Source organism: Eutrigla gurnardus (genome assembly GCF_963514095.1).
Source record: "Eutrigla gurnardus genome assembly, chromosome: 20".
NCBI lineage: Eukaryota > Metazoa > Chordata > Actinopteri > Perciformes > Triglidae > Eutrigla > Eutrigla gurnardus.
The window spans coordinates 10,984,778-10,997,787 of NC_139931.1; the positions used below are offsets into that span (position 1 = coordinate 10,984,778).

The window sequence follows — 13,010 nt, forward strand, 5'->3', positions numbered from 1 at the left end:
GAGGGTATTGCAATGCAAGTATTTTTCTGTTAACATAAAACATGGTTTGATCATTTTCCCTGGAGCGGCCCTCTGGCTTTGGTACTGTACATGTAAACCGTGTTCAAAATGCTAAAGTCAGCATCTTTCAGAGTTTTCTTTAAACTTGCTGAATTTGCTGAGTTAGTGGCTCGCCTTAATTTCCAACCCAATAACACGAAGGTAAATTGTTGTTGCACGTTGCGCCTGATAAGAATGATTCTCAACACTGAATATTATCTTACACCTATTATGGGCTCTACTGAGAAACTGCCTATCCTAATCCGCACCGCCAGGAAGACTTTTTTTACGGATTAATTATTTTTTAAGGTAAACAAACTGCCCTTGATGCAATAGATGCACTATTGCATCTACAGTTATAGATTGTGAGAATTAAAAAGCAAGGATTACTGCCACAAGATTACAATACAATAAGTGAGATAATTGCATCTAGTGGACGTCCGGTATTTCCAACATAAGCAGTTACATTTTCAGAAGGATCACATCAGGTGATGGTGTAATACCCACTTTTCTCCACCGGACTATGCTGTTTCACTTTGACACAGTTTTGTTTTGGCACTGGCTCGAGCTAAATATATGCAGCTTTGTTCTTACTCAAAAGAAATAGTTGATTCTTCTTCCTTTTCTTTAGTGAGCACAGGAGCGGAGCTTGATATCATTCTTTCTGACATTATAACTGTTTTTTTCATAATTGATCATTTGTTTGTCTTTCGAATCAGCCCGTTTTTCCATCTTTAAGTCAAAGTCTTCAATTATACAGTACATAATATGATGATGTGCCTGAAATCTATTTCATCTAGAAATGTCAGGCAGTGAGCTTCTTTTCTTGTTCTTTCGTTTTTGCTGCGTCACTACACACTTCTTCTTTTTTTTTCACACCAGCCATCAAATGGAAAGAGGGTATAATAGAAAAATGACTTCATGAAGATTACAAAGCTGCCATCGTTCTCCACCCTTGATGATATCGTCTCTTTGCTACAGTGATATTATTTTAGAGGAAGCTTCAGTTCCTCTATAAAGATCTCCAAAACGCAACAAAGATCAACAACAACCAACACAACATCCCCTGTGCTGCGTTGTCAGTGGAGAAAACACTTTGGCAACACTTCAGCTTGAAGATGTGAACGACTGAAAGTGACATGAGCACAGTTCCTCTATACGCATGTGAACTCTTCTTTTCAGCCCAATAAGGGAAATGTCATTTCGAACATATTGAGACATTAAATACAGACAATATTGAGTTAATGTTGGAACTTCCAATCACTTGAAACCATTTGAGATGTTTGTAAAATACACAACAAAGTACACAAGCGAGTGTTAATCTACAATGTGAGGTAACTCAGGTTGAATTCTCATTATGAATGTCTATCAACAGATTAAAAACTCTAGGGAGGACTGAAGAAATTAGACGGATCTTCGTGTTTTATGTATCCATGTAGAAACATTGTGATATGCAGTCACAGTGCTACTGGGTGAAATCATGCTCTTCAATATATTAGCCTTGATAATAAGTTGTATTCCCCCTTTGAAATCAACAACATGAATTCAAGGTGAGAAAAAATCCTAATTTAGAAAGGTATCAACACTAGTATTAGCAATTAAATGGAACAAGATATAATTTGAGAAAACATGTAACAATACTCTGGTTATAAGTTTTGACCTTGACATTAACAAAGACCCTCTTAGAAGATGTCAGTCTGCAATACAAATAAAAATAACAAGGGATATGGTCTGACTCCATACAAAAGATGAAATTGAAAATCAATAACAATTAACTTCTTAAAATATTAACATATTATTAGATGTTCACACTGTGGTTAAAAAAGTTTAGCAGTGGCTTTTTTGTTGAATGTACCTTCCCCTTACTCGAGAGGAAACAGAAGTGGGGGGGAAAGGGGAAATATAATTTTGACTGTAAAACCTTTCTTTAGGGTTTAGTTAAACTCATTCATAGTTTCCAAACGTTACACAGGGAAAGAAGGAAGAAGAGGGTTTTCTTAAATCCAGACAAAAACTTGCTGGCAGGATAACATCTATGCCAGCAAACTCCCTTATGTGGTGGATGAATTAAAAGGCCAGCATTTGGTTTAACCACCAGCCACCCACGATAGTGAATGTTTCACACATGGTGCGGTGGGGCAACACTATCCAACCAAACATCGTCACAAGTGGAGGAAGCTCTTATTCCACACTGACGCAGCCACAAGGATTACATCACATCGGTGCCGCCGCTTTGGAAATATTTATTGCTGCACTTCAGACTGCAGCTTTCTGTGAAAATAGAACGTTTTGAGGTGACTAAGGCTCGGTCGTCTCGGCAAGATGGAGGGGTCTGACCAGACTGCTCCGTCTCCACTCTGACCTTTTTGTCCAGGGTTTGTCCAGGAAGTTGTTGAGACAGCTGGGCCACATTGAGGCCCCTCCTCATTGTTTGAGAATTCAGAAAGAAACAAAGACGAAAACAAACACAGCCAACACAAAATATCCAAAACTCTATATGTAGACTATCTTGGTGAGAGGAAGTAGGTTGTGAGATAACAGGATAAGCCCTGGACGCTTGCCCTGATCAGATTGGCTGAAAATCGCTCTTTGAATTCAACTAAACGCTGTAGTTCAATCCGCCAACTCAAGTAGAATAGACTCATCATTTGAATACAGAGCATGTACAGAGGTGGTAGAGGGCTCTGACCTCATCACTCTTGGCAAGGATTCATCAAGCTCAGCGTTGCCTAGGTTTGGGGGGCGATCACAACATCTTCCCTTCATTACACAGAGCCTGACATTGACTATAATGTCGATTCTGTATGCGGTGGCCAGCATGTCACCAAAGAACAGGGCAACCCTGACATCGTACATGATGTACTGTAATAGTGAGAAGTCCCCATCTAACTCAAGTTCCACTTTTTGTTCCTTTGGTTGTGTGTTTGGTAAACTGATATAATCTTAATGCAAATTCTTCATAAACGTCTGTGTCTTAGTCATTTAGATGTACAGTGTGTTTCATGTTATAGCCACCCTTTAAAACAGCTCTGATGTTCGGTTTCAGAATATACATTTTAATAGCTTTAGTTGTTTTTAAGTGTTTTCATTTTGTCTTTACTCCAAGCTAAGACTTATCCGCCAATATGACCTAAGTGCCAAAGCCTGAGGACTAAAAGTTGCATTATTATATTATCAGTGTTTGATGGTAACTTTTTCAACTTTTCTTAAAATATTGTATAAATACATATTAAATGTGAGCATTATAAAATACAAGATTTGTTTCATTGATTGCATAAAAAATAGATTGAACACAATACAGGCTTATTTACAGAAAGGTGTTCTTTATAGGTCATGCTAATGTCAGTACATTTCAAGGTCCGTCTGTGAGCATGCTCTGTAACACAGCTCTACACTGCCGGTCCCTAAAGGGCCCGTCGTCTGTCACCTCCATTTTCCCAGACCCACAAAGCCCAAAGCCTACCTCATTGTTTAGGATTTGTGAAATAATCGAATAATCACACTGCCTGTCAGTGAGAATCGGGACAGTGAGTTCAGACCTGGAAATGACCTTGCCACTGTGAGCTGTAAAAAAAGAAAAGTTGCTGAAATGGTAACAATTTGTTTTGTTCCACGGGGTAGAGCGTGGTCATTTCCTCCGATTTTTTTTAATCCTCACACCGGTATAACCCACACAAGTCTGCATAAGTAAGGCTGTGTGAAGCAGGTGTGAAGCTGAGACACTGAGATCAAAAACGTGAAGAAAAAAAAACGTAAATTTCTTAGAATTGTATTTCCTCTTAATGACAAAGCTTTCACGTGACAGGCTGTTGAAATAGCTTGCACTATTTTCCGTTGCTGTTAAATGTGCTACTTCTGCCCTTTAATTGAAAAGAAGCACAGCTGGTCTGCCTTCTGGCAATGGAGAATCAAATATACACATATAAATTCATTGTTCTTTGTCACTTCTTTCCAAGCGAAGCTTACCATTGTTACATTGTCTCAAACAGTCGCAGCGCAAAGGAAAAGCTCTCTCTATATATATGTCATCGCCATAGTTAGCAGGCTGTGTGTTGAGTTTATGGGAGGGCTAAGAGCACGGTCGTAAACTACTCTTGACCCCCCCTGTCTGGTCCCTAAGCTTGGACTCCAACAGAGGGAAGCGATTCAGACGGATGAGCATGGGCAGGGAGAGAGAGAAATCACCTGTGCAAAAACACTGATAAGTAACACATTGCTGTCATGGAAGTCGAGTCGAGAGGGCTGGCATAGCCATTTCCCCTCGCTGTCACCCCACCCCGACAAGAGCAGGGATTACTTTCAGCAACTTCTGCCTGCTCTCCTCTACAAACCTCTGTGTCAAAGACATGACTCAGAGGGAGAGAGTGACAGAGCGAGAGAGAGAGAGAGAAACCCCTCCCCAGAAAAACTAGTCATCTCAGCATGTCACCTCATTAGTTAGAGCAGATGACGATTCAAACGGGAGAAAGAGACAGACGAGAGGTCACCTCATGACTTGAGAGACAACTGATTCCAGCACTTATTTTTATATTTTTTAGTTGCTGGTATCAGCATATACCGAACCTACTTTTCCCACATCCATTAGCTTGACTTTTGGATGGTTTTTTTTTCTTCCTTTTTTATATTTTGTAAGTTACAGAAACAAGTGGGGCAACGTGTTGAAGAGACAACAAGAGAGACAGACCGGCACCATCTAAATGTAGAGAGTTCCCCGCTTTACTTATAGATATCTGGACAGTGTTTCTCTCTTCACCATGACGGGCAGGTGGAACCTCCTGATACTGGGTGAGTCACATCTGTCATCCATTTGCACACAAGTTGGGATGGAAAATCATCTGTTATGAAAGTTTGGATATTTTCTGTGCTGCAAAGAGGGAAATGAACTGGTTGGATTTGCCTGTAAACCTTCTGTCTTCTGTTTTTCCATCACACTTTAGATTAAAAAAACTGGTCATGTTTGACACTTTTTGTATTTGACACACTGCCTGCTGTCATTAAAAATATTAATTTTAAAAAAGTGAATAAATGTCAGATTTGTAAATTTAAAAAACAGATGTCGACCAAAGTGCTTCACAGAGAAACTAACAAAAACAAAAACAAAATTAATTTAACAAAATAGACAAGACAAAATTAAAAAAAAAGTAATATAATATTATTTCTAAATGTCATGTCTTTTTACTGTTTAACAACTTTAAAATCTGCCAGCGAGTCTCACCGACAGAAAGTATAATAATGAGTGACTCAAACCGCCACAGCTCTCCATTAATGCGAGCCTGTCTGCAGCAGTCAGAGCCTGAATGTGGGAAAGAGGTCGAATGAAGGAGAGTGATGCTGAACACAGCAACTTCTCTTCAATCAACTCACTATCTGGGCCCCACTGCACAGAGGACCGCTGTTCTTCTGCTTTTAAAGTGATATTTATACACTGTGACCTCATCACGCAGCGCTCACGTTGCTTGTCGCCTCATAGTGGCCCCAGTCACACAGGAAACAGAAACTACGTGTTGCCATGAGACAACACAACATTGAGAGATGACAACTTGAGCGGACGACTGAAGCGTGCTATCATGTCAAGATTGCAAGCGAAGTGAACCACTGTTTTGGTTGTTACTATGCTGTTGCCAGGATATGAATGCAATCGTGATTTTCTTCATGATAGAGGAACAGAAATTGTATCTCAAAACACTTGTTGGCTCTACATTATGTAGAATGTTTCCTCCAGCATGGCTAGAGGCCACTATTAAACACTAATTAACAATTCATTAACCGCTACTTTTAATGAATCTAAAATCATTGTATAAACTGATAATGGGGGGATGGGAGTAACTGGATTCTTTCTTCCCTTTTCCATGTGCTGAGTGTACATTACACTCATCTGGTGTCATTCAGGCGACCTCAGAGGACTGAGTGCGTGCCCGTACAGTCTGAGGATGTAATGCTTTTTTTGTGCTTGTGCCATGCCGGCTGATGTTTCCTCATACATAGGAAGCAGCGACACCCATGTGTTGAATTATGGTGCAGGTGCTGTGAGAACAATCTGAGGAAGTGAGGCTAGAAAATGAGGGAATCTACCTTTTCGCAAAACACTTCTGAGATTCTTAATGTGGTCAAACTGATCCCTAATGTCACTGTAGCTGCATATAGCATAGCAAGATATTTGCATAGCTGCAATTCAAATAAAGTGGTTAGTGTAGATCTAACATGGGCAGCTGAACGCTGAGAGTATTAAACTTGTCGCCTGCTTGATTTTCAGCTCTGTACCTCTCCCTCGTCGTGGTTCCGTCGAAGACATGCCCTCCAGGATTTAATCTTGTGAAGCAAGCATGCATTGGTAGGAAAAACAACCCTATTTTAACATACCATGAAAAAAAATGTTGTGGGATGGGTGCAATTATCATCTTGGCATTTAAAAATGCCCAAAAACTGCAGAGTGAGTGATGTGACATCAAATAATGGGTTCAAATTGAATCTGAAATGTAATATCACCTAACTTTATTTTTGAGTTTTTAAGAGTCCTATTCACATCCATTTTTCCACATGTATGCTTCGTTGGTTAAGATTTCGATGAGTGTGCTGTTGATGAGGACTATCCTGATGATGATGGGCCATGTGGAAATAACACAGTCTGCCTCAACACCATCGGCAGCTTCTACTGCCAATGTGCTGATGGTTTTACATCGTCGTCGGGGGTTGCAAATTTTTCAGCTGGAACATCTGCAACATGTTTAGGTACATACAACATCTTGCACGTTGATTCAATGCTTGACTGCTGCAGTCGCAGTTTAAACTTAAAAGTCCTGATTTCTTTGCTTTAAGATGTCAACGAGTGCTTCGAAGGCATCTGTGGACCTAATGCCAAATGTTTTAACGCAATTCCACATTATTCCTGCATTTGTGACGTCGGATACATTTCCACTACTGGGTCGGAAAGTTTTCGTAATGGTGACAACGTTACATGTAAAGGTAAGATGCTTACCATGTACCCTGTATGTATGTTTATGTATGTACTGTGTATATTTCTAGTGTTCAAGCTGAGAGAACATTGGTGGTTCAGTGGTGGTTTCCTTCCTCCGCTGTTCTTATATGTCCTGTTCTCACTCATACAGATATTGATGAATGTGAAGAACAAAGTTTTTGTGGTCAAAATGCAGCGTGCATCAACACACCAGGCAGTCATCACTGTGTCTGCAACGCTGGCTTTGCACTGAAATCTGGAGAATCTAACTTCTCCAGCAATCATGAGCAATGTGAAGGTGAGGGCTATGAGACGTGATGCTGCAAAATGCTCCTCGTTTTACAAGTAATTGTATCTAATAATGAGTCTCACATCGTTTCATAAAATATTCATTCACGTGATTCAGATGTAACTGTAGATGTTGTTTCATCTGATAACATGGTCATGATGTCGTGATCTTTCGAGAAAAGTGCTCCACGAAAAAAAAATGGAACTCAAAGTTTAAATAATTGATTTGAATTCTGACTTCTAAGTGAGTTAGGTCTCTGTTATTTGGTTCTGTCCAGGCTTGCTTTATGTGTTCTATGCATTGTCGTTAAAATCAAGCACCATTTTGGATAGGGTGGACCAGGATATTTATTTTTCCATTAGCGCAGACTGAAACTCTCCATGATTTATGTCCATTTAAGACATATGTGTGATTGATAAGACAATCTGCGGAAATGGAACCTGTCACCGCGGAGCCGGCGGCCATAACTGTGCATGCCACGCAGGGTTCACTAACTATGGCAACAAAGGGTCTCGCTGCACCGGTAAAAACACTGCAAAGCTCAAAATTTTCCAGCATTCATCATTGAAACCAGTGTTTTCTCTGTAAATATATACACTGAACCTCTTCATGAGTCTAGATATCCTTATATGGTCATTGTCATGCACATTTAACTGAACAAAACCTCATGTTTCCTCAGCGTTAAACTGCGATGTGTTCAAAGATGTGACCAAACTGCAAGAGGTAATGACACAACAACCGATTTAATCACAACTATGGATTAAAAATATGTATTGCTTCATACTGCTGTTTTGTTCTCGCCAAAACGCTCTCCTAGAAATTTCACGTGGCACGTGATCTCATGATGCAGTTGAAAAAAAGCTGTCTGGACCTTACAGAAAACGAGATTCCAACAGAGCTGGATGGAGAGGACCTACTCAAGGTATTTCTGCACATAAATTGATTGAAATGCTATTTGATTTTGCAAAAAAAAAAAATGCTTCCAGTTCCTCAGAACAAGCACAGAAATAGGATGTTCTGCCCTCTTCAGGCTCTGTCACATGGAGTTCTGTGTAGACTGTTTATGTTGACCTGAGGTGGTATGCAGCCAGAATGTCTGCCTCAGTCTGACTCCGTCTCCTGTTTCTCACTCTCCCCCTCCTCTCCTGTGGCTGTAGAAACTGTTGTCTGTGATCGACAAGCTCTTGTCCAGCGGAGCCTTCAATGATAACAGGAAAGTCTCCACCTTTCTGAGCATAGTGGAGAGCATGCTGAAGCTCATAGGACCTTTCATTAAGCCCCCCGGGACAACAAGGTCTTCCACTCACACAGGTATGAAGATGTTGATATTTAGATGTTTTAACAGCTGCTACGTGGTCTATTTTGCATCATCTACAGTATTAACAGACAAGCAATGAATGTTGATAAAAATGGATCTCTGTGGGTCCAGAGCTGGAGCTGCTGGTAGAGAAGGGGGCTGACTTACCCCAGGGAGCTGTGACTTTATCATCTAACCAAGCTCAGCTGGACATCCTGTTGGAGACAGCTGCTGGAGATTACTCCTCATACCCTGGTAACAGTCATACCTGTAATCAACACGTTTTCAACCTGTTTCATTAAGATGGAGATGAATGTGATGAATGTTCGCCTAATCTAGTGATTTTTCTTCTGTGATTGTGAAAGGCTTCACAACAGTGTCCTTGCTGAGCTACGCAAACCTGGAAGACTCTGCAGAGGGCTTCTTCAGTGGGATGAAACCGCGAGAGGACCACCGCTTTAAGATCAACTCTAAAGTCACGACTGTCTCTGTCAGTAACAGAAACACAAGCCACCTCTCACAGCCAGTCAAACTGACTATCCACCACCTCGAAAAGGTAGCATCTAGTTTTCCATTAAGAATAACAATCTATCTCTGCAGAGAAAAATACTACTTCTATATGTGTCTTTATTTTTATCTGGTTTCCCAGACAAACAAATCCGACCACACCTGTGTGTTCTGGGACTCCACGGAGGACGGAGGGTCGTGGTCTGCCCGTGGCTGCAGTGTGGTGGAGTCCACGCCTGAATACACCGTGTGTTCCTGCAACCATCTGAGCAGCTTTGCCGTGCTAATGGCGCTTTATGAGATAGAGGTTAACACTCTTATGTTACATACATGATGAAACAAATCAAAACGTCTCTAGTCATAACCTCGGTACATGTCTGTGTACTGTAATGTAAACCCCATCTCCCCCACCCCCCTCTCTCTCTCAACAGGATAACTTTGTGTTGCAGCTGATCACCTGGCTGGGTCTGTCCCTTTCCCTAATTTGCCTGTTCATCTGCATCCTGACGTTCTCGTTAATTCGATCCATCAAAAGCTCAAGGACCACAATCCACCTGCACCTCTGCATCAGCCTCTTCGTCGCCACCGCCATCTTCCTCGCAGGCATCTCTCGTACAGAGAGCCGGGTAAATGTGAAATATTTCTGCAACAGCTTGCACAGTCAAAATACATATACATAAGTAACAACACAGCTACTGAATGATTTATGTAGGTGCTGTAGGTTTATAAACAAGCAGGTAGTTTCTCCCTTTTTCTTTCTCCCCATCCTTTGTCCTTTTTCCCTGTTGTCATTGTGATCTAAATGTCTCCCCCCCGCTGCATTAGGTTGGCTGTGCAGTGGTAGCAGGGCTGCTGCATTTCTTCTTCCTGGCAGCATTTTGCTGGATGTGTCTGGAGGGCATACAACTCTTCAGGATGGTAGTCCTGGTCTTTAACGCCAATTTGAAAACCCTCTACATGATGGCAGGTGGCTACGGAGTCCCAGCTGTTATTGTCACTATCTCTGCCTTGGTTAATGCCAAAGGATATGGCACCGAGAGACAGTAAGTCCCCCCCCCCCCCCAACTCATCCTGCTCATGTTTTAATTCATACCTGAATCTGAGGTTATGTTGCCATTTAGTCTGCTCAATACATTCTCAATATGCATTGCAGTTGTTGGTTAAATCTGGACTTCATTTGGAGTTTCTTTGGCCCTGCCTGCATCATCATCATTGTAAGTAGGATGAGATTTATTGGAGGATGAAAAATGATCCCTAAAATTGACTGTGGTGCTATCATCTGTCGCCTTTCAGGTGAACATTTTCTTCTTTCTCATCACTGTGTGGAAGTTGGCACAGAAGTTCTCAAGTTTAAACCCTGACCTGGACAATCTGCAGAAAATAAAGTGAGTTACAAGCTGCCAACAATAATCAGGCCATATGCTGTATGAATATAAATAAGAGAGCATATGTTTGACAAGTGGAACTGCACATTTTCTATATTCAGACTTCCCCCCAATATATAATGTGCAGATTTCACCTGTGTGTATCTTTGTTGCCTCCTGCAGGGCGTTCACCATTACTGCAGTGGCTCAGCTGTGTTTGTTGGGCACCATGTGGATCTTTGGCTGTTTCCAGTTTGAGGGGGGCACAATAATCGTGTCTTACCTGTTCACCATCTTTGGCAGCTTTCAGGGCGTTATGCTCTTCGTCATGCACTGTCTGCTTTCCAAACAGGTCGGCCAAGTTCCTCTAAAAAACAATAGAACAGGCTCTGCTGGTTTTGCTGGTGTCAAAACTCAATGAGGTCTTCCTGTATTTAGGTGAGAGATGAATATGGGAACATCCTGTCCAGATTCTGTGCACCCAGGAAGGAGAGCTACTCAAACATCAGTTACTCACATACCAGCAACGCTAATGTAAGTCATATATATTTCACTGCCATGTCTCTGATTCAGGTGGAATAACGGTGAAGTTAAACTGTATTATCTAATAAATGTGCAGTCCACACTCATTTCATCATACAAATCAACAAATTCAATGTGATGCAGTATGATATCTATTTCTCGTTTATTAAGCTATCATATTCATAAAACACTGCCTAAAGCAGATTAGAAAATAATTGTATTAATAATTGTAAAATAATTGCATTTACTTACTGTTAAATAACAGATTAATGGCAGCTTAGTTCACTGACCAAACACAGTTCATTAAAATCAAACGTTAAGTACGGATGTGGACAGCATAGCTTAACATTTGATCTGTAATGAGATTGCTTAAGAGGCTAAATGAGGTTAAGGTCATTGGAAATCTTCCAAAAGCAAACGCATAATTCTTTCAGGGTTTGAAGATGATGAGGTGTTATAGGAGATGTGAAGTGAAGTGTGTCAAACTACAGCGTTTTCCTGATAATGAAAGAGTATGGAAAGTGTCTGTTGTGACTGATCAGCGTGTCGCTCCCCTCAGGCGTCCAAGAGCACCCAGGACTCGCATCTGAGGAGCTAAACAGGGACGCAGGAGCAATTGCTGATTTATTTCCTGAAGACTTGGATCACAGACTTGCGGCCATCTGCTTCCCTGCCATTTCTGGTCAATGCACAGTTTGCTTCACTGCACAATGTTGTAAAGAGTATCCTTCTCTTGATGTTCTTCACATTTTTGTTGTTATGTTTTTGTGTTATAAGCTATTTAAAACCGAACTGTTCACAGTTATAATTTAATAAATAGCTAAGGATTTATGTCCAAATGAGAAATGACAGTGACTGTCGGTTATACGGTTTTCAAAAACTGAATGTTAAGAGAATCCTCGATTAAAGCACATAGTGTGCTTTACTTTCATGCCAATACTTTTTTTATTTGAATATTTATCAAAAGGTTTAAAAAAATAATGGACTGGACCAAAATATCATGTGATAAATAATGTTACAAAGACTTGTTTTATCATCTAATATGGCTTGTCATGTCATCCAGGTACTTTATTCAACTAGACAATCTGACAGACATTTCTGAAGCAAGAATTTTTGTAGAACTCGTCCACCATAGTATTATCTGAATATTTCCAACAAAAAGAAATGAGACAGAAATATATTTTAAATGTAAAGTATATGTGTGTTTATATTGCTGTACTACAATAAGTGGCTGCATTCCTGCTCCATTCAGCATGCTGTAACATGTTAAATGTGTTGTATCTAATTATATCAAAAGAGTTTTTTTATTTACTTTATTTCAAAACTTGAACGTTTAAAGATAATTTATGTTATTATTGTCCATTAGTACTTAGTTATTAGTACTGTTGTAAGCACTGGTTTTAGCACAAATTTGGAATTTGTGATCGATATTTAATCAAAATAATCATGTTTTCTTCTGTATTTCTGATTTATATTTCTTGTTTTTTGATACTTCACGCCTCTCCTGGAAGCTTAAAATTAAATAAATATTTTGATTTACCTCATGTTTAAGGGCTCCATGTTAAGATTTTCCCACCGCTGGCCAGCACATCTTTAACTTTATAGTTCTTTAGGCCACATTTAGCAGAAATAACAACAAGAGCAAACCAAACCTATAAAATGATATTTTCTTCATTTGTTACTTCATGTCTGACACTCTCTTACCTTTGCTAACTGTTGGTACACTTATCTGGCTTGTTAATTTAAAGCTCACTAGAAACACTTATCCATACAGAGGAAATAGACGATTATCTCCCGTTCCTTCCTGTTTGTGTGAGATACGGACATGATGGCCCCAAAGACAACTGTGAAGTCTTCAAATTGGTACTTGGTAAACAAATTGTACTTTATGACTTTTTAGATCAAACTGAGTATTCCCTCTTTAACACTACAAATCTTGGTAGAGTCTGCTGATGCATCTTTGATGCATTTGTGAGAGTATAGCAGAAACCCTTGAGGCACATAATCATCATCACGCTCTTTCAATCTCCTTTGATG

General features: G+C 40.2%; 1 protein-coding gene across 2 annotated transcripts; it reads left to right on the forward strand.

The window, feature by feature from the left end:
* The first annotated feature begins 4,471 nt into the window (after nucleotides 1–4,471).
* adgre5a (adhesion G protein-coupled receptor E5a) lies at nucleotides 4,472–12,519 on the forward strand. Of its 2 annotated transcripts, XM_084037347.1 has the most exons (19): nucleotides 4,472–4,824; nucleotides 6,293–6,370; nucleotides 6,598–6,768; nucleotides 6,856–7,002; nucleotides 7,146–7,292; nucleotides 7,684–7,806; nucleotides 7,963–8,006; nucleotides 8,101–8,205; nucleotides 8,441–8,594; nucleotides 8,713–8,835; nucleotides 8,946–9,136; nucleotides 9,230–9,394; nucleotides 9,519–9,713; nucleotides 9,913–10,130; nucleotides 10,241–10,301; nucleotides 10,381–10,472; nucleotides 10,635–10,803; nucleotides 10,890–10,985; nucleotides 11,533–12,519. In XM_084037347.1, the coding sequence occupies exons 1-19, from the start codon at nucleotides 4,794–4,796 to the stop codon at nucleotides 11,569–11,571; spliced, it is 2,349 nt and encodes a 782-aa protein (XP_083893473.1). In that variant the 5' UTR covers nucleotides 4,472–4,793; the 3' UTR covers nucleotides 11,572–12,519. The 2 variants fall into 2 exon arrangements, with proteins under 2 accessions (XP_083893473.1, XP_083893474.1); XM_084037348.1 differs by lacking the exon at nucleotides 7,684–7,806.
* The last annotated feature ends 491 nt before the right edge of the window (nucleotides 12,520–13,010 follow it).